Genomic DNA, 21,317 nt, shown 5'->3' with positions numbered 1-21,317 from the left:
CCAGGGTTTTTTTGGGGTTCCGAGGAATTTTTTGGGGTTTTTTTTTGGGGTGTCCCGGATGATTTTTGGGGTCCCGGGAGTTTTTTTTGGGGTCCCAGAGAATTTTTGGGGTCCCGGGGGATTTTTTCGGGGGGTTCCCCAGGAGTTTTTTGGGGGTCCCAGGGTTTTTTGGGGGGGTCCCGGATGATTTTTGAGGTTTCCAGGAGTTTTTTGGGGTCCCGGGAGTTTTTTTGGGGTCCCAGAGGATTTTTGGGGTTCCGAGGGATTTTTTGGGGTTTTTTTTGGGGTGTCCCGGATGATTTTTGGGGTCCCGGGAGTTTTTTTGGGGTACGGGGGGGGGGATTTGGGGGGGTCCCGGGGGGATTTTTTAGGTCTCCAGGAGTTTTTTGGGGTCCCAGATGATTTTTGGGGTCCCGAGAGATTTTTTTGGGTTTTTTGGGGGGTCCCGGGAGTTTTTTGGGGTTCACAGGAATTTTTTTGGGTTCCCAGAGGATTTTTGGTGTCCCGGGGGATTTTTTTGGGGGGGTCCCCAGGAGTTTTTTGGGGTCCCGGGGATTTTTTTTTTTTATATTTTTTTTGGGGTCCCAGAGGATTTTTGGGGTCCCTGGGATTATTTTTTATTTTTTTGGGGTTCCGGGAGTTTTTTTGGGGTTCACAGGAATTTTTTGGGGGTCCCAGAGGATTTTTGGGGTCCCGGGGATTTTTTTCTTTATTTTTTTGGGGTCCCGGGAGTTTTTTTTGGGGTTCCCAATCCCCTCCCCCTCCCTTATCTCCCCCCCCAGCCCAGCCCCGCCCGGGGGGGGGAGGGGCGGGCCCGGCCTTATCTGGGGGGGGGAGGGGCCCCCCCAAAAAACCGCCCCAAAAAAAACAAACCCCAAAAAGCCCCAAAAATCCCCAAAAAGGCCCAAAAATCCCCCAAAAAGGCCCAAATCCCCCATGGCGGGGCCGGGGGGCGCTGCTGCTCCTGGGGGGGCTCCTGGGGGGGCTCCCGGGGGGGCTCCCCCAAAGCCGGGGGGGCGCGGGGGGGGGCCGGGGGGGGCCCCGAGAGCCCCCCGGAGCTGGAGGAGGAAGGTAAGGGGGGAGGGGAGGGGCACGGGGGGGATTTGGGGAGTTTTTTTTGGGATTTTTTGGGGGATTTTGGGGGGGGTTGGGGATTTTTGGGGGGGATTTTGGGGGGTTTTGGGGGGTTTTGGGGGGGTTTTGGGGGGATTTGAGGGATTTTGGGAGATCTTGAGGATTTTTCGGGGTTTTTCTTTAGGGGATTTGGGGATTTTGGGGAATTTTGGGGAGATTTTTGAGGGGAATTTGGGGGGATTTTGGGTTTTTGGGGGAATTTTGGGAGGATTTGGGGGAGATTTGCGGCTTTTGGGGGAGTTTTTGGGGGGTTAGGGGAGTTTTGGGGGGATTTTAGGCTTTTGGCAGGATTTTTGGGGGTCTTGGGGGGATTGGGGGAAATTTGGGGTTTTTAGGGGAGATTTTGGGCAGAATTTTGATTTTGGGAGAGTTTGGGGGAGATTTGGGGGATTTTCGGGGGGATTTGGGGTGGGATTTTGGGGTGGTTTGGGAGGTTTTGGGGTATTTTACTTTTTGGGGGTTATTTTGAGGAGTTTTGGGAGGTTTTGGGGGATTTTGGGGGATTATGGAGGGAGTTTTTGGGGGGTTTTAGGAGGCGGCTTTGGGGTTTTTTGGGGGATTTTGGGGGGTTTTGGGGGTGTTTTGAGGAGTTTTGGGGGATTTAGGCGGGACTTTGGAGGGGTTAGGAGGAGATTTGGGGGCTTTGGGGTTTTTTTGGGGTGTTTTTAGGGAGTTTTGGGGGGGTTTTAGGGGTGCTTTGGGGTGGCTTGTGGGGTTTTGGGGGGGAATGTGGAGGAATTGGGGTGTTTTGAGGAGTTTTGGGAGGATTTAGGAGGGGATTTGGGGCGTTTTAGGGATTTTTTGGGGTATTTTTGGGAGCTGTTTGTGGTGGCTTGTGGTGTTTGGGGTATTTTTGGGGTATTTTGAGGAGTTTTGGGTCTTTTAGGGGAGAGTTTGGAGGGGTTAGGAGGGGATTTGGGGGGTTTTTGGGGTGTTTTTCGGGAGTTTTGGGGGTTTTAGGAGGGGTTTGGGGTGGCTTGTGGGGTTTTTTGGGGGGTTTTGGGGGTATTTTGAGGAGTTTTGGGGGTTTAGGGGGGAGTTTGGAGGGGTTAGGAGGGGATTTGGGGTTTTGGGGTTTTTGGGGTGTTTTTAGGGAGTTTTGGGGGTTTTAGGAGGGGCTTGGGGTGGCTTGTGGCAATTTTTGGGGTGATTTTGGAGCAATTGGGGTATTTTGAGGAGTTTTGGGGGTTTTAGGGGAGAGTTTGGAGGGGTTAGGAGGGGATTTGGGGGGTTTTTGGGGTGTTTTTAGGGAGTTTTGGGGGTTTTAGGAGGGGTTTGGGGTGGCTTGTGGGATTTTTTGGGGGGTTTTGGGGGTATTTTGAGGAGTTTTGGGGGTTTAGGGGGGAGTTTGGAGGGGTTAGGAGGGGATTTGGGGTTTTTGGGGGGTTTTGGGCTGTTTTTAGGCGGGGTTTGGGGTGGCTTGTGGGGATTTTGGGGTGTTTGGGTGGGATTAGGAGGAAATTTTGGGGGGATTTTGGGGGGATTTGGGAGCGTTTGGGGATTTGGGGGGATTTGAGGGAGTTTTGGGGGGTTCAGGAGCACTTCGGGGCAGGACTGGGGGGTTTGGGGGATTTTGGGCAGTTTGGGGAGTTTTGGGGGGTTTGGTTTTTTGGGGGAGTTTTGGGGAGATCAGGAGGAGATTTTGGGGGAGTTTTGGGGGGATTTGGGAGGTTTTTGGGGGAGTTTTGGGAGGTTTTGGGGGGATTTTTGGGGGGATTTGGGAAGTTTTGGGGGTTTGTTTTGGGAAGATCAGGAGAAGATTTTGGGGGGAGTTTTTGGGGAGAGTTTTGGGGGGATTTGGGAGGGTTTTTGGGGGGTGTTTTGGGAGGAGTTTGGGGAGGTTTTTGAGGGGATTTTTGGGGGGGATTTGGGAAGTTTTGGGGGGAGGTTTTGGGAAGATCAGGAGAAGATTTTGGGGGGTGTTTTAGGGGGATTTGGGAGGTTTTGAGGGGATTTTGGGGGGGATTTGGGAGGTTTTGGGAAGATCAGGAGGAGATTTTGGGGGGATTTGGGAGGTTTTTTGGGGTGTTTTTGGGCGGCTTTGGGGCGGTTTAGGAGGGAGTTTTGCGGGGGTTTTGTGGAGGGGGAAATTCCTCGTGTGACCCCCCTGTCCCCAGTGCCCCTGACCCCTGGGTGACCCCTGACCCCTGGGTGACCCCTGGGTGACCCCTGACCCCTGTGTGACCCCTATGACCCCTGACCTTTGCCCCCAGTGTCGATCGTGCAGCGCTCGGACCCCTCCCCCCCCCACTGCTTCTCGCGGACGCTGCACGACCTGAGCTGCTTCTGGGACAGCCCCGGGGACCCCGACCCCAACAGATACCGCCTGCAGTTCCGCCTGGAGTGAGTGACCCCTGACCTCTGACCCCTGTGTGACCCCTGGGTGACCCCTGCCCTGTGCCCTGCCCCCCATCCCTGCCTCTGGGACAGCCCCGGGGACCCCGACCCGAGAGGTTCCGCCTGCAGTTCCGCCTCGAGTGAGTGACCCTGAGTGACCCCTGACCTCTGAGTGACCCCTGAGTGACCCCTGAGTGACCCTGAGTGACCCCTGCCCTGCCCCCTGTCCCTGCTTCTGGGACAGCCCCAGGGACCCCGACCCCAAGAGATACCGCCTGCAGTTCCGCCTGGAGTGAGTGACCCCTGACCCCTGAGTGACCCCTGAGTGACCCTGAGTGACCCTGAGTGACCCCTGAGTGACCCTTCACTGACCCTGAGTGACCCCGTGTGACCCCCGTGTGACCCCCGTGTGACCCCAGGCAGGACCCGTGGCAGGAGTGTCCCCTCAGCGTCACCGCGCTGTCCCCGGCCCGGGGGTCCCTGTGTAACCCCTGACCCCTGTGTGACCCCTGTGTGACCCCTGACCCCTGTGTGACCCCTGACCCCCCTGTGACCCCCCAGGCAGGACCCGTGGCAGGAGTGTCCCCTCAGCGCCGCGCCGCTGTCCCCGGCCCGGGGGTCCCTGTGTGACCCCTGACCCCTGTGTGACCCCTGTGACCCCTGAGTGACCCCTGACCCCTGTGTGACCCCAGGCAGGACCCGTGGCAGGAGTGTCCCCTCAGCGCCGCGCCGCTGTCCCCGGCCCGGGGGTCCCGGTTCTGGTGCTCGCTGCCCCCGGCCGCCACCGTCACCTTCGTGCCCCTGGAGCTGCGCGTGCTGCCCGCGACCCCCGGGACCCCCCCAGAAACCACCCAGAGACCCCCAGAAACCACCCAGAGACCCCCCACGAGCCCCGCAACCACCCCCGAGACCACCGGGACCACCAGGAGCCCCCCAAAAACCGCCGAGAGACCCCCCGAGACCACTGAGACCACCCTGAGCCCCCCCAAAATCGCCGAGACTGCTGAGACCACCCCGAGCCCCCCCGAGACCACCAGGACCCCCGAGAGCCCCCCCAAAACCACCGGGAGCCCCCCCGAGACCACCACGAGCCCCCCTAAAACCTCCGGGACCACCAGGACCCCCCCTGAAGCCCCCGAGACCACCGGGCCCCCCCCCGAGCCCCCTCCCCTGTTCCAGAGGACGATCTTCATCGACCAAGTCGGTACGGGGGGGCTTTGGGGGGGACTGGGGGGGTTTGGGGGGGTTTGGGGGGAGTTTGGGGGGATTTGGGGGGATTTTGGGGGGGATTCGGGGGGATTTTGGGAAATTTGGAGGTGGGTTGGGAGGATTTTGGGGGGATTCAGGGGGATTTTGGGGGATTTTGGGCGGATTGGAGGGGATTTGGGGGGTTTTGGGGGGATTTGGGGGGAGTTCGGGAGGGTTTGGGGGGAGTTTGGGGGGTTCAGGAGGATTTGGGGGAACTTTGGGGTGATTTGGGGGGATTTTGGGGGCATTTAGGGGGGATTTGGGGGGGATTTGAAGGGATTTGGGGGAGTTTCGGGGAGTTTGGGGGATTTGAGAGGGAGTTTGGGGGGGATTTGGGAGGATTTTGGGGGAGTTTCGGGGGAGTTGGGGGGGTTTTGGGGGAATTTAGGGGTGATTTGAGGGGAGTGTGGGGGATTTGGGGGAGTTTGAGGGGGTTTGGGGGAGTTTTGGGGGGATTTGAGGGGATTTGGGGGGGAGTTTGGGGGGGATTTGGGGGGTTCAGGAGGTTTTGGGGGAGTTTTTGGGTGATTTTGGGGGGATTTTGGGGGGAGTTTGGGGGGACTTGGGGGGATTTTGGGGGATTTGAGGGGATTTGGAGGAGTTTTGGGGGGATTTGAGAGGATTTGGGGGGATTTTGGGAAATTTGGAGGTGGATTGAGAGGATTTTGGGGGATTCAGGGGGATTTTGGGGGATTTGGGGGGGATTTGAGGGGATTTGGGGGAGTTTCAGGGAGTTTGGGGGAATTTTGGGGTGATTTGAGGGGATTTTGGGGGGATTTTGGGGGACTTTGGGGGGATTTTGGGGGGATTTGGGGAAATTTAGGGGTGAGTTGGGGGATTCAGGAGGATCTGGGGGGATTTTGGGGGAGTTTGGGAGGGTTTGGGGGGGATTTGGGGAGTTCAGGAGGGTTTGGGGGAATTTTGGGGTGATTTGAGGGGAGTTTGGGGGAGTTTGGGGGGGATTTGGGGGATTGGAGGGATTTTGGGGGCAGTTTGGGGGGGTTTTGGGGGGATTTGGGGAGTTCGGGAGGGTTTGGGGGAATTTCGGGGTGATATGAGGGGATTTTGGGGGCACTTCGGGGGGATTTGAGAGGATTTGGGGGGGTTTGGGGGAATTTTGGGGGGATTTGTGGGAATATTTGGGGGATTTGGGGGGTTTAGGGAGGGATTTTGGGAAAATTGGGGGATTTGGGGGAGATTTTGGGGTGGATTTGGGGGGATTCGGGAGGATTTTGGGGGGATTTGGGGGATCAGACCTTTAGAGGGGTCCCTGGGGGGGCGTTTTGGGGGGAATTTTTGGGGTAAATTTGTGATTTTTGGGGTAAATCTAGTGGTTTACTGGGGATTTTGGGGGTGATTCTGGGTTTTGGGGGCTCCAATCTCTTTGGGATTTTTTTGGGGTGCCCCCCTGACCCTTTTTGGCCCCCAGAACGTGTCGGTGTCGGCGGGGTGGGGATTTTTTGGGGTAAATTTGGGATTTTTGTGGTAAATTCAGTGGTTTATTTGGGATTTTTGGGGTGATTTCGGGTTTTGGGGGCTCCAATCTCTCTGGGATTTTTTGGGGTGCCCCCCTGACCCCCTGTGCCCCCCCAGTGCTGCCGGGGCCCCCCCAGAACGTGTCGGTGTCGGCGGGGTGGGGATTTTTTGGGGTAAATTTGGGATTTTTGGGGTGATTTTGGGGTTTTATTTGGGATTTTTGGGGTCATTTCGGGTTTTGGGGGTTCCAATCTCTTTGGGATTTTTTGGGGTGCCCCCCTGACCCTCTTTGCCCCCCCCAGAACGCATTGGTGTCGGCGGGGTGGGGATTTTTAGGGTAAATTTGGGATTTTTGGGGTAAATTCAGTGGCTTATTTGGGATTTTTGGGGTCATTTCGGGGTTTTGGGGGCTCCAATCTCTCTGGGATTTTTTGGGGTGCCCCCCTGACCCTCTTTGCCCCCCCAGAATGTGTCAGTGTCGAGGGGGGGTGGCAGATTTTGGGGTGAATTTGGGATTTAGGGGGGATTTTTGGGGTAAATTTGGTGTTTTATCTGGTATTTTTGGGGTGATTTTGGGTTTTGGGGGCTCCAACCTCTCTGGGATTTTTTGGGGTGCCCCCCTGACCCCCTGTGCCCCCCCAGTGCTGCCGGGGCCCCCCCAGAACGTGTCGGTGTCGGCGGGGTGGGGATTTTTTGGGGTAAATTTGGGATTTTTGGGGTAAATTCAGTGGCTTATTTGGGATTTTTGGGGTCATTTCGGGGGTTTTGGGGGCTCCAATCTCTCTGGGATTTTTTGGGGTGCCCCCCTGACCCCCTGTGCCCCCCCAGTGCTGCCGGGGCCCCCCCCAGAACGTGTCGGTGTCGGCGGGGGGGGCGCGGGGGGAGCTGTGCGTGCGCTGGGCCCCCCCCCCCCGGGCCCTACCTGCACTCCAGCCTGGTCTTCGAGCTGGCCCTGAGCCCCCCCGGGGGGACCCCCCAAAACGGTGAGCCGGGAACGGGGCTGGGGGCTCCTGGGGGGCGATTTGGGGCCGTTTTGGGGTGATTTGGGGGAGATTTGGGGCGGTTTTGGGGTCATTTGGGGGTGATTTGGGGGCAATTTGGGATCCCCTGGGGGAGTTTTGGGGGTCCCTGGAGGGGTTTGGGGTCCCTGGGGGGGGGGTTGGGGTCATTTAGGGGAGATTTGGGGGTCCCTGGAGGAGTTTGGGGTCCCTGGGGGGCGATTTGGGGGGGTTGGGGCAGTTTTGAGGTGATTTGGGGGTGATTTGGGATCCCCTGGGGGAGTTTTGGGGTGATTTGGGGGAGATTTGGGGTCCCCTGGGGGAGTTTTGGGGTCCCTGGGTGGGTTTTGGGGTCCCTGGAGGAGTTTGGGGTCCCTGGGGGGCTCCTGGGGGGCGATTTGGGGTCACTTGGGGCGGTTTTGGGGTGATTTGGGGGCAATTTGGGCTCCCCTGGGGGAGTTTTGGGGGTCCCTGGGTGGGTTTTGGGGTCCCCTGGGGGGGTTTTGGGGTCATTTGGGGGAGTTTTGGGGGTCTCTGGAGGGGTTTGGGGTCCCCTGGGGGGGTTTTGGGGTCATTTGGGGGAGTTTGGGGGTCTCTGGAGGAGTTTGATGTCCCTGGGGGGCTCCTGGGGGGGCATTTGGGGAGGTTTTGGGGTGATTTGGGGGAGATTTGGGGTCCCCTGGGGGAGTCTTGGGGTCCCTGGGTGGGTTTTGGGGTCCCTGGAGGAGTTTGGGGTCCCTGGGGGGTCCCTGGGGGGCGATTTGGGGTCACTTGGGGCGGTTTTGGGGTGATTTGGGGCCAATTTGTGGTCTCCTGGGGGAGTTTTGGGGGTCCCTGGGTGGGTTTTGGGGTCCCTGGAGGGGTTTGGGGTCCCTGGGGGGCGATTTGGGGTCACTTGGGGCGGTTTTGGGGGCAATTTGGGGTCCCCTGGGGGAGTTTTGGGGTCCCTGGGTGGGTTTGGGGGTGCCTTTGGGGGTCCTGGAGGAGTTTGGGGTCCCTGGGGGGCGATTTGGGGTCACTGAGGGGGGAGTTGGGGCGGTTTTGGGGTGATTTGGGAGATATTTGGGGTCCCCTGGGGGAGTTTTGGGGGTCCCGGGGAGGGGGGTTGGGTCGTTTGGGATCCCTGGGGGAGTTTGGGGTCCCTGGGGGGCTCCTGGGGGGGCCATTTGGGGTCATTTGGGGGGGGTTGGGGGTCCTCTGGGGGAGATTTGGGGTCCCTGGGGGGTTTTGGGGTCCTTTTCGGTGTTTTTGGGGTCCCTTTTGGTGGGGGGATCGGGGGTCCCTGGGGGGTTTTTATGGGATCCCTGTGGTGTTTTGGGGATTTCTCTGTTCTGGGCTGGATTTTGGGGTCCCTTTTGGGGGTTTTGGGGTCCCTGACCCTGTCCCTGTCCCAGGTGGGGGTCCCGGCAGGGGAATCGGGGGTCCCTGTGGGGTTTTTATGGGGGTCCCTGGTGGGTTTCTATGGGGTCCCTCTGGGGTTTTTGGGATTTCTCTGTTCCGGGTTGGATTTCTGGGGTTTTGGGGGATTATCATGTCCCTTTTGGGGTTTTTGGGGTCCCTGACCCCGTGTCCCCTTGCCCAGGTGGGGGTCCCGGCGGGGCGGCGCGAGCAGCGGGTCGGGGGGCTCCGGGCCAGCACCCTGCTCTGTTCCGGGCTGGGTTTGGGGGGTTTTGGTTGTTTTTGGGGTTTTTGGGGTTTTTGGGGTCCCTTTTGGGGGGGTTTTTGGGGTTTTTGGGGTCCCTGACCCTGTCGTGTCCCCTGTCCCAGGTGGGGGTCCCGGCGGGGCGGCGCGAGCAGTGGGTCGGGGGGCTCCGGGCCAGCACCCCTGCTCTGTTCCGGGCTGGGTTTGGGGGGTTTTGGGGTTTTTTTGGGTTTTTGGGGTCCCTTTTTGGGGTTTTTGGTGTTTTTGGGGTCCCTGACCCTGTCCCCCTGTCCTGTCCCAGGTGGGGGTCCCGGCGGGGCGGCGCGAGCAGCGGGTCGGGGGGCTCCGGGCCAGCACCCCTGCTCTGTTCCGGGCTGGGTTTGGGGGTTTTGGTTGTTTTTGGGGTTTTTGGGGTTTTTGGGTTTTTGGGGTCCCTGACCCTGTCCCTGCCCAGGTGGGGGGTCCCGGCGGGGCGGCGCGAGCAGCGGGTCGGGGGGCTCCGGGCCAGCACCCCTGCTCTGTTCCGGGCTGGGTTTGGGGGGTTTTGGGGTTTTTGGGGTTTTTGGGGTTTTTGGTGTTTTTGGGGTCCCTGACCCTGTCCTGTCCCCGTGTCCCCTGTCCCAGGTGGGGGGTCCCGGCGGGGCGGCGCGAGCAGCGGGTCGGGGGGCTCCGGGCCAGCACCCCGTACGCGGTGCGCGCCCGCGCCCGGCCCGACGGGCTCAGCTACGGGGGGTTCTGGAGCCCCTGGTCCCCCCCCCGGCAGCGCCACCACCCCCCCCGGTGAGTGACACTGGGGACAATGGGGACACAGGGACACTGGGGGACACCCTGGGGACAGTGGGGGCACCCTGGGGACACCGGGGGACAGTGGGGACACCCTGGGGACACTGAGTGACACCCTGGGGACACCCTGGGGACAGTGGGGACACTGGGGACACCCTGGGGACACTGAGTGACACTGGGGACACCCTGGGGACACCGGGGGACACCGGGGACACTGAGGGGACACCCAGGGGACACTGAGGGGACAATGGGGACAGTGGGACACTGAGGGGGACACCGGGGACAGTGGGGACACCCAGGGGACACCGGGACACCTTGGGGACAATGGGGACACCGGGGACACTGGGGACACCCTGGGGACACCGCGGGACAATGGGGACACTGAGTGACACTGGGGACACCCTGGGGACACTGAGGGACAATGGGACACTGAGGGACAGCGGGGACAATGGGGACAGTGGGGACACCGCGGGACACTGAGTGACAACCTGGGGACACCCTGGGGACACTGAGGGACAATGGTGACACTGAGGGGACACTGAGGGACAATGGTGACACTGAGGGGACACTGGGGACACTGGGGACACCCTGGGGACACTGGGGGACAGTGGGGGACAATGGGGCACTGGGGGGACATTGAGGGGACACTGAGGGACAATGAGGGGACATTGAGGGACAGCGGACACTCAGGGGACACTGACGGACACGGGGACGCTGAGGGACACCGAGGGACAATGGGGACACTGAAGGGACGATGGGGACACCCAGGAGTTTGGGGACACTGAGGGGACACTGAGGGACAGCAGGGGAACACTGAGGGGACACAGGGAAGGGGGACTTGAGGACATTGAGGGGACACTGAGGGGACAATGGGGACACCCAGGGGACACTGAGGGGCAGTGGGACACTGAGAGGACAGGGGGGCTTGGGGACACTGAGGGGACAGGGACATTGAAGGGACAGAGGGGATTTGGGGACATTGAGGGGACACTGACGGGACACTGAGAGGCTTGGGGACACTGAGGGGACAGGGAAGGGACAGAGGGGATTTGGGGACACTGAGGGGACATTGAAGGGACAGAGGGGATTTGGGGACACTGAGGGGACAGGGAAGGGATGGGGGATTTGGGGACACTGAGGGGACACTGACAGGCTTGGGGACACTGAGGGGACAGGGAAGGGATGGGGGATTTGGGGACACTGAGGGGACACTGACAGGCTTGGGGACACTGAGGGGACAGGGAAGGGATGGGGGATTTGGGGACACTGAGGGGACACTGACAGGCTTGGGGACACTGAGGGGACAGGGAAGGGATGGGGGATTTGGGGACATTGAGGGGACACTGACGGGACACTGAGAGGCTTGGGGACACTGAGGGGACAGGGAAGGGACAGAGGGGATTTGGGGACACTGAGGGGACAGGGAAGGGACGGGGGATTTGGGGACACTGAGGGGACACTGACAGGCTTGGGGACCCTGAGGGGATGGGGGGCACTTGGGGACATTGAGGGACAGCGGGGGGACACCAAGGGGCGGGGGGGGGCACTGAGGGGACATTGAAAGGCCAGCTGGACTTGGGGACACTGAGGGGCTGGAGGGGACACAGGGACATGGGGGGACTTGGGGACACACAGGGACCACAGGGACTGGGGGGGTTCGGGTGGCACTGGGGACACTGGGGGGCACTGGGGACACTGGGAGGGACTGGGGGGGTTCGGGGGGCACTGGGGGGCACTGGGGGGCACTGGGGGGCACTGGGGACACTGGGGGGCACTGGGAGGGACTGGGGACACTGGGGGGACTGGGGGGCACTGGGAGGGACTGGGAGGCACTGGGGACACTGGGAGGGACTGGGGACACTGGGGGGCACTGGGGGGCACTGGGGGGCACTGGGAGGGACGGGGGACACTGGGGGGACTGGGGGGCACTGGGGGGCACTGGGAGGGACTGGGGGGCACTGGGGGCACTGGGAGGGACTGGGAGGGACTGGGGACACTGGGAGGGACTGGGGGCACTGGGGGCACTGGGGGGCACTGGGAGGGACTGGGGGACACTGGGGGCACTGGGGGGCACTGGGGGGCACTGGGGGGCACTGGGGGGCACTGGGGACACTGGGGGGCACTGGGAGGGACTGGGGACACTGGGGGGACTGGGGGGCACTGGGAGAGACTGGGAGGCACTGGGGACACTGGGAGGGACTGGGGACACTGGGGGGCACTGGGGGGCACTGGGGGGCACTGGGAGGGACGGGGGACACTGGGGGGACTGGGGGGGCACTGGGGGGCACTGGGAGGGACTGGGGGGCACTGGGAGGGACTGGGAGGGACTGGGGACACTGGGAGGGACTGGGGGGCACTGGGGGGCACTGGGAGGGACTGGGGGGCACTGGGGGGCACTGGGAGGGACTGGGAGGGACTGGGGGCACTGGGGACACTGGGGGGTACTGGGAGGGACTGGGGGGGACTGGGGACACTGGGGACACTGGGAGGGACTGGGGGGCACTGGGGGGCACTGGGAGGGACTGGGAGGGACTGGGGGGGACTGGGGACACTGGGAGGGACTGGGGACACTGGGAGGGGACTGGGAGGGACTGGGGGCACTGGGAGGGACTGGGGACACTGGGGGACACTGGGAGGGACTGGGAGGCACTGGGGACACTGGGAGGGACTGGGGACACTGGGGGGCACTGGGGGGCACTGGGGGGCACTGGGGGCACTGGGAGGGACTGGGAGGCACTGGGGACACTGGGAGGGACTGGGGACACTGGGGGGCACTGGGGGGCACTGGGGGGCACTGGGGGCACTGGGAGGGACTGGGGGACACTGGGGGCACTGGGAGGGACTGGGGGGCACTGGGGGACACTGGGGGGCACTGGGGGGCACTGGGGGCACTGGGGGGCACTGGGGGCACTGGGAGGGACTGGGGGGCACTGGGGGCACTGGGGGGCACTGGGGGGCACTGGGAGGGACTGGGGGCACTGGGGGCACTGGGAGGGACTGGGGGGCACTGGGAGGGACTGGGAGGGACTGGGGGCACTGGGGGCACTGGGGGGCACTGGGGAACACTGGGAGGGACTGGGGGACACTGGGGGCACTGGGAGGGACTGGGAGGGACTGGGGGGCACTGGGGGCACTGGGACCCTGCGCTGATGTCCCCGTGTCCCCCGGTGTCCCCCGGTGTCCCCAGAGCTGGACGCGGTGACGCTCGGGCTCTCGTGCCTGCTGGTGCTGCTGCTGCTGGGCCTGGGAGCGCTGGGGCTGCTGGGACACCGCCGGTACTGGGGATACTGGGAGCACTGGGAGCACTGGGAATGGGGCCTGGGAGCGCTGGGGCTGCTGGGACACCGCCGGTACTGGGGATACTGGGAGCACTGGGAGCACTGGGAATGGGGCCTGGGAGCGCTGGGGCTGCTGGGACACCGCCGGTACTGGGCATACTGGGAGCACTGGGAGCACTGGGAATGGGGCCTGGGAGCGCTGGGGCTGCTGGGACACCGCCGGTACTGGGGATACTGGGAGCACTGGGAGCACTGGGAATGGGCCTGGGAGCGCTGGGGCTGCTGGGACACCGCCGGTACTGGGCATACTGGGAGCACTGGGGAGCACTGGGAATGGGCCTGGGAGCGCTGGGGCTGCTGGGACACCGCCGGTACTGGGGATACTGGGAGCACTGGGAGCACTGGGAATGGGGCCTGGGAGCGCTGGGGCTGCTGGGACACCGCCGGTACTGGGGATACTGGGAGCACTGGGAGCACTGGGAATGGGACTGGGAGCGCTGGGGCTGCTGGGACACCGCCGGTACTGGGCATACTGGGAGCACTGGGAGCACTGGGAATGGGGCCTGGGAGCACTGGGGCTGCTGGGACACCGCCGGTACTGGGGATACTGGGAGCACTGGGAGCACTGGGAATGGGGCCTGGGAGCGCTGGGGCTGCTGGGACACCGCCGGTACTGGGCATACTGGGAGCACTGGGAGCACTGGGAATGGGGCCTGGGAGCGCTGGGGCTGCTGGGACACCGCCGGTACTGGGGATACTGGGAGCACTGGGAGCACTGGGAATGGGGCCTGGGAGCGCTGGGGCTGCTGGGACACCGCCGGTACTGGGCATACTGGGAGCACTGGGAGCACTGGGAATGGGGCCTGGGAGCGCTGGGGCTGCTGGGACACCGCCGGTACTGGCATACTGGGAGCACTGGGAGCACTGGGAATGGGGCCTGGGAGCGCTGGGGCTGCTGGGACACCGCCGGTACTGGGCATACTGGAGCACTGGGAGCACTGGGAATGGGGCCTGGGAGCGCTGGGGCTGCTGGGACACCGCCGGTACTGGGCATACTGGGAGCACTGGGAGCACTGGGAGCACTGGGAATGGGGCCTGGGAGCGCTGGGGCTGCTGGGACACACCGCCGGTACTGGGGATACTGGGAGCACTGGGAGCACTGGGAATGGGGCCCTGGGAGCGCTGGGGCTGCTGGGACACCGCCGGTACTGGGGATACTGGGAGCACTGGGGAGCACTGGGAATGGGGCCTGGGAGCGCTGGGGCTGCTGGGACACCGCCGGTACTGGGCATACTGGGAGCACTGGGAGCACTGGGAATGGGCCTGGGGAGCGCTGGGGCTGCTGGGACACCGCCGGTACTGGGGATACTGGGAGCACTGGGAGCACTGGGAATGGGGCCTGGGAGCGCTGGGGCTGCTGGGACACCGCCGGTACTGGGGATACTGGGAGCACTGGGAGCACTGGGAATGGGGCCTGGGAGCGCTGGGGCTGCTGGGACACCGCCGGTACTGGGGATACTGGGAGCACTGGGAGCACTGGGAATGGGCCTGGGAGCGCTGGGGCTGCTGGGGACAACCGCCGGTACTGGGGATACTGGGAGCACTGGGAGCACTGGGAATGGGGCCTGGGAGCGCTGGGGCTGCTGGGACACCGCCGGTACTGGGGGGACTGGGAGGGGACTGGGGGAACTGGGAGGGACTGGAGACGCCGGTACTGGGGGGATTTTGGGGTACCCTCTGGGATCTGGGGGGTCTCTATGGGATTTCGGGGGGCTCTATGGGATCTGGGGGTGCTCTGTGGGGTCTCTATGGGATCTGTGGGGTCTCTGTGGGATCTGGGGGTGCTCTGCGGGATTTCGGGGGGCTCTATAGGATTTCGGGGGGCTCTATAGGATTTTGGGGTCCCCCAGGACGCTGCGGGCCAAGCTGTGCATGGGAGCAGGGGGGATTTGGGGACTCTATGGGGTCTGTGGGGGTCTCTATGGGATTTCGGGGGGCCCTGTAGGATTTCGGGGGTCTCTATGGGATCTGGGGGTGCCCTGTAGGATTTTGGGGTGCCCAGTGTGATTTTGGGGTCCCCCAGGACGCTGCGGGCCCAGCTGTGGGTGGGAACACGGGGGATTTGGGGGCTCTATGGGATCTGTGGGGTCTCTATGGGATTTCGGGGTGCTCTCTAGGATTTGGGGTCTCTGTAGGATTTCGGGGGGCTCTGTAGGATTTCGGGGGGCTCTATAGGATTTTGTGGTCCCCCAGGACGCTGCGGGCCCAGCTGTGGATGGGAGCAGGGGGGATTTGGGGTCTTTGTAGGATTTTGGGGCTCTATGGGATCTGTGGGATCTCTGTGGGGATCTGGGGGTGCTCTGTAGGATTTCGGGGGGCTCTATAGGATTTTGGGGTCCCCCAGGACGCTGCGGGCCCAGCTGTGGGTGGGAACACGGGGGATTTGGGGGCTCTGTAGGATTTTGGGGCTCTATGGGATCTGTGGGATCTCTGTGGGATCTGGGGGGTGCTCTGTAGGATTTCGGGGTGCTCAGTGGTGATTTTGGGGTCCCCCAGGACGCTGCGGGCCCAGCCGTGGATGGGAGCAGGGGGGATTTGGGGGCTCTGTAGGATTTTGGGGCTCTATGGGATCTGGGGGTGCTCTGTGGGATTTTGGGGGGCTCTGTGGGATCTGGGGGATCTCTATGGGATCTTGGGGGGCTCTATATGATTTTGGGGTCCCCCAGGACGCTGCGGGCCAAGCTGTGGCCGCCGGGTGCCGGGCCCCGAGCGCGAGTTCGAGGGGCTCTTCAGCAACTACGGCGGCAACTTCCAGGTGAGGGACGGCGGGTTTGGGGCTTTTGGGGAGTTTTGGGGTGGTTTTGGGGCTTTTGGGGTGGTTTTGGGGCTTTTGGGGGTTTGGCGTTTTGTAGGTTTTGGGTTCAGGTTTTGAGGTTTGGCATTTGGAGTTTTTGGGCTTTTTGGGTTTTTTTGGGTTTGGGTTTTTTTCTGGGCATTTTGGGGTTTGGGGGTTTTGGTTTTTGGGGTTTTTGGGATTTGGTATTTTGGGGGTTTTGGGGCTTTGGGTTTTGGGGGTTTTGGGATTTGGGGTTTTTGGGGGTTTGGGGTTTGGTTTTTTGGGGTTTTTGGGATTTGTATTTTTGGGTTTGGGGTTTTGGGGCTTGGGGTTTGGGGGTTTTGGGATTTGGGGAATTTTGGGGTTTGGGGGTGTTTGGTTTTTGGGGTTTTTGGGATTTGGTATTTTTGGGGTTTTGGGGTTTGGGGGTTTTGGGATTTGGGGATTTTGGGGTTTTGGGGTTTGGGGGTTTTGGATTTGGGGATTTTGGGGTTTGGGGGTTTTGGCTTTTGGGGTTTTGGGATTTGGTATTTTGGGGTTTGGGGTTTTGGGGCTTTGGGTTTGGGGGTTTTGGGATTTGGGGATTTTGGGGTTTGGGGGTTTTGGTGGGGGGTTAGGGGTTTGTGGGTTTTGGGCTTTTTGGGGTTTGGAGTTTGAGGTTTTGGGGGCTTTTTGGTGGTTTGGGGTTTTGGGTTTGGGGTTTTTGGGTTGGGGTTTTGGGCTTCGGGGTTCTTTGGGTTTGGGGTTTTGGGGTATTTTTGGGTTTGAGGTTTTTGGGGTTTGGGATTTGGGGGTTTTGGGGGTTGAATGTTTGGGCTTTTTTTATATTTATAATATTTTTAGGATATTTGGGGGATACTTTGTGGATACTTAGGGGATATTTGGAGTATTTTTAGGGGATATTTTGGGGATATTTTTAGGGATATGTTCAGGACGTTTTGGGTACATTTTGGGGTCTCTAACCCCATTTTCCCCCCCCCCCAGCTGTGGCTGTGCCAGGGCCCGGGCTCTCCCTGCGATTTCAGGGGATACTTTGGGTGTATTTATGGGATATTTTCAGGATATTTCGGGTATATTTTCGGTATATTTTCAGTATATTTTTGGGGTGTTTTTGGTACATTTTGGGGGTCTCTAACCCCATTTTCCCCCCCCCCCAGCTGTGGCTGTGCCAGGGCCCGGGCTCTCCCTGGCATTTCAGGGGACATTTTGGGTGTATTTAGGGGATATTTATGGGATATGTTCAGGATATTTTGGGTATATTTCGGGTATATTTTCAGTGTATTTTTGGGGTGGTTTTGGTACATTTTGGGGGTCTCTAACCCCATTTTTTCCCTCAGCTGTGGTTGTGCCAGGGCCCGGGCTCTCCCTGCGATTTCAGGGGATATTTTGGGTGTATTTAGGGGATATTTTCAGGATATTTCGGGTATATTTAGGGTCTATTTTGGGGTGGTTTTGGTACATTTTGGGGGTCTCTAACCCCATTTTTTCCCTCAGCTGTGGTTGTGCCAGGGCCCGGGCTCTCCCTGCGATTTCAGGGGACATTTTGGGCAATGCTTTGTGTATATTTAGGGGATATTTTCAGGATATTTTCAGGATATTTTCAGGGTACATTCAGTATATTTTTTGGCTGGTTTTGGGTATCTTTAACCCTTTCTCCCCCCCAGCTGTGGCTGTGCCAGGGCCCGGGCTCTCCCTGGGATTTCAGGGGATATTTTGGGGGATACTTTGGGTGTATTTAGGGGATATTTTCAGGATATTTTTAGGGTACATTCAGTATATTTTCGGGGTGATTTTGGGTACATTTTGGGGGTCTCTAACCCCATTTTTCCCCCCCCAGCTGTGGCTGTGCCGGGCTCGGGCTCTCCCTGGCATTTCAGGGGACATTTTGGGCAATACTTTGGGTGTATTTATGGGATATTTTCAGGATATTTTCAGGGTACAGTCAGTATATTTTCGGGGTGATTTCGGCTGGTTTTGGGTATCTTTAAACCCCATTTTTCACCCCCCAGCTGTGGCTGTGCCAGGGCCCGGGCTCTCCCTGGCATTTCAGGGGATATTTTGGGCAATACTTTGGGTGTATTTAGGGGATATTTTCAGGATATTTTTCAGGATATTTTTAGGGTACATTCAGTATATTTTTGGGGTGATTTCGGCTGTTTTTGGGTATCTTTAACCCCATTTTCCCCCCCCCCAGCTGTGGCTGTGCCAGGGCCCGGGCTCTCCCTGGCATTTCAGGGGACATTTTGGGTGTATTTATGGGATATTTTCAGGATATTTTTAGGGTACGTTCAGTATATTTTTGGGGTGATTTCGGCTGTTTTTGGGTATCTTTAACCCCTTTTTCCCCCCAGCTGTGGCTGTGCCAGGGCCCGGGCTCTCCCTGTGATTTCAGGGGACATTTTGGGTGTATTTAAGGGATATTTTCAGGATATTTTCAGGATATTTTTAGGGTACATTCAGGATATTTTCAGGGTGATTTTGGTACATTTTGGGGGTCTCTAACCCCATTTTCCCCCCCAGCTGTGGCTGTGCCAGGGCCCGGGCTCTCCCTGTGATTTCAGGGGATATTTTTGGGTGTATTTAAGGGATATTTTCAGGATATTTTCAGGATATTTTTAGGGTACATTCAGTATATTTTTGGGGTGATTTCGGCTGTTTTTGGGGTCTCTAACCCCATTTCCCCCCCCCCCCCCCAGCTGTGGCTGTGCCAGGGCCCGGGCTCTCCCTGGCATTTCAGGGGATATTTTGGGTGTATTTAGGGGATATTTTCAGGATATTTTTAGGGTACATTCAGTGTATTTTCGGGGTGTTTTTGGTACATTTTGGGGGTCTCTAACCCCATTTCCCCCCCCCCCAGCTGTGGCTGTGCCAGGGCCCGGGCTCTCCCTGGCATTTCAGGGGATACTTTGGGTGTATTTAAGGGATATTTTTCAGGATATTTTCAGGATATTTCGGGTATATTTTCAGGATATTTTTGGGCTGTTTTTGGTACATTTTGGGGGTCTTTAACCCCTTTTTTCCCCTCTCCCCAGCTGTGGCTGTGCCAGGGCCCGGGCTCTCCCTGGCATTTCAGGGGATATTTTGGGGGATACTTTGGGTGTATTTAGGGGATATTTTCAGGATATTTTCAGGATATTTTTAGGGTACATTCAGTGTATTTTTGGGGTGTTTTTGGTACATTTTGGGGTCTCTAACCCCATTTCCCCCCCCCAGCTGTGGCTGTGCCAGGGCCCGGGCTCTCCCTGGGATTTCAGGGGACATTTTGGGTGTATTTAAGGGATATTTAATGGATATTTATGGGATATTTTCAGGACATTTCGGGTATATTTTCAGTATATTTTTGGGGTGTTTTTGGTACATTTTGGGGTCTCTAACCCCATTTCCCCCCCCCAGCTGTGGCTGTGCCAGGGGCCCGGGCTCTCCCTGGCATTTCAGGGGATATTTTGGGGGATGTTTTTAGGGTGTGTTCAGGATATTTTGGGTATATTTTGGGTATATTTTTCAGTGTATTTTTGGGGTGGTTTTGGCTGTTTTTGGGTCTCTAACCCCATTTTCCCCCCCAGCTGTGGCTGTGCCAGGGCCCGGGCTCTCCCTGCGATTTCAGGGGATATTTTGGGGGATACTTTGGGTGTATTTAGGGGATATTTTCAGGATATGTTCAGGATATTTTGGTATATTTTCAGGATATTTTTGGGGTGATTTCGGCTGTTTTTGGGTATTTTTAACCCCATTTTTCCCCCCCCCCAGCTGTGGCTGTGCCAGGGCCCGGGCTCTCCCTGGGATTTCAGGGGACATTTTGGGTGTATTTAAGGGATATTTTCAGGATATTTCGGGTATATTTTCGGTATATGTTCAGTATATTTTTGGGGTGGTTTTGGTACATTTTGGGGGTCTCTAACCCCATTTCCCCCCCCCAGCTGTGGCTGTGCCAGGGCCCGGGCTCTCCCTGGCATTTCAGGGGACATTTTGGGGGATACTTTGGGTGTATTTAAGGGATATTTATGGGATATTTTCAGTATATTTTTAGGATATTTCGGGGATATTTTCAGGATATTTTCAGTATATTTTTGGGTATCTTTAAACCCTTTTTTCCCCCCAGCTGTGGCTGTGCCAGGGCCCGGGCTCTCCCCTGGGATTTCAGGGGATACTTTGGGTGTATTTAGGGGATATTTTCAGGATACGTTCAGGATATTTTGGGTATATTTTCAGTGTATTTTTGGGCTGATTTTGGCTGTTTTTGGGTATCTTTAACCCCTTTTTCCCCCCCCCAGCTGTGGCTGTGCCAGGGCCCGGGCTCTCCCCTGCGATTTCAGGGGATACTTTGGGTGTATTTATGGGATATTTTCAGGATATTTCGGGTATATTTTCGGTATATTTTCAGTATATTTTTGGGGTGTTTTTGGTACATTTTGGGGGTCTCTAACCCCATTTTTCCCCCCCCAGCTGTGGCTGTGCCAGGGCCCGGGCTCTCCCTGTGATTTCAGGGGACATTTTGGGTGTATTTAAGGGATATTTTCAGGATATTTTCAGGATATTTTTAGGGTACATTCAGTATATTTTCGGGGTGATTTCGGCTGGTTTTGGGTATCTTTAACCCCTTTTTTCCCCAGCTGTGGCTGTGCCAGGGCCCGGGCTCTCCCTGGCATTTCAGGGGATATTTTGGGGTGTATTTAGGGGATATTTTCAGGATATGTTCAGGATATTTCGGGTATATTTTCAGTATATTTTTGGGCTGATTTTGGTACATTTTGGGTATCTTTAACGCCCTTTTTTCCCCAGCTGTGGCTGTGCCAGGGCCCGGGCTCCCCGCGCGCGCCCCCCTCGCTCCCCTCCCCCCCCCGCGGAGCTGGAGGAGGCGGTGGAGGAGGTGGGGGGAGGGGCGGCGGCGGCCCCGCCCCCCCCCCTCGGCCCCCCCCGTTGGCCCCTCCCCCCCGGCCAGCTTCGAGTACACGCTGCTGCTGGGGCCCGGCTCCGCCCTGCTCGGCCCCGCCCCCCGCCCCGCCCCCTACGCCAACCTGGACACGCCCCCCAAGGGGGAGGGGCGCGCGGGGGCCGGCCACGCCCCCCCACTACGTCATCTGCTCCTGAGGGGGGCGGGTGACGTCATCGCGGAGGGGTGACGTCACGTGGAAAGGATGGATGACGTCATCGCGGAGCGGACTCAAGATGACGTCACAGGCGGGCACGGTGACGTCACACCAGAGGGACGGATGGCGTCACAGCAGAGGGGACTCGCCACGGTGACGTCACACGGGAGAACGATGACGTCATCGCAGCGGGGACGCGTCACCGTGACGTCACACGGAAGGGACAGATGACGTCACAACCGAGGGGAATTTCAAGGACGGCGTCACACGGGGCGCGATGACGTCACAGCGACATCACACGCGGGGGGCTATGACGTCATCGCGGAGGCGACATGCCCGCAGTGACGTCACGGAAGAGAGACGCGTCGCGGTGACGTCACGCTGAAGGGGCAATGACGTCACGACGCCGCGGTGACGTCACACGGACGGGACCGATGACGTCACCGCGGAGGGGACGCGTCACGGTGACGTCACACACGAGGACACGGAGGGGGCACA

General features: G+C 59.5%; 1 protein-coding gene across 1 annotated transcript; it reads left to right on the top strand.

The window, feature by feature from the left end:
* Positions 1-183: 183 nt before the first annotated feature.
* Positions 184-21,145, top strand: LOC135292378 (basic proline-rich protein-like). Its single transcript, XM_064406584.1, has 10 exons — positions 184-195; positions 783-1,071; positions 3,348-3,477; positions 4,164-4,540; positions 4,590-4,675; positions 7,024-7,181; positions 9,464-9,615; positions 12,806-12,893; positions 15,623-15,711; positions 20,512-21,145. The coding sequence occupies exons 1-10, from the start codon at positions 184-186 to the stop codon at positions 20,850-20,852; spliced, it is 1,722 nt and encodes a 573-aa protein (XP_064262654.1). The 3' UTR covers positions 20,853-21,145.
* Positions 21,146-21,317: the final 172 nt, after the last annotated feature.

Source organism: Passer domesticus, unplaced genomic scaffold (assembly GCF_036417665.1).
Source record: "Passer domesticus isolate bPasDom1 unplaced genomic scaffold, bPasDom1.hap1 HAP1_SCAFFOLD_319, whole genome shotgun sequence".
NCBI lineage: Eukaryota > Metazoa > Chordata > Aves > Passeriformes > Passeridae > Passer > Passer domesticus.
This window is presented reverse-complemented; position numbering and strand designations above follow the sequence as displayed.

Bases quoted from the DNA above. Each gene is read 5' to 3' on its own strand.
- LOC135292378 (XM_064406584.1), top strand. The intron at 1,072-3,347 runs GTAAGGGGGGAG...CTTTGCCCCCAG, and splicing joins CCCGGAGCTGGAGGAGGAAG to TGTCGATCGTGCAGCGCTCG. The intron at 4,676-7,023 runs GTACGGGGGGGC...GTGCCCCCCCAG, and splicing joins GATCTTCATCGACCAAGTCG to TGCTGCCGGGGCCCCCCCCA.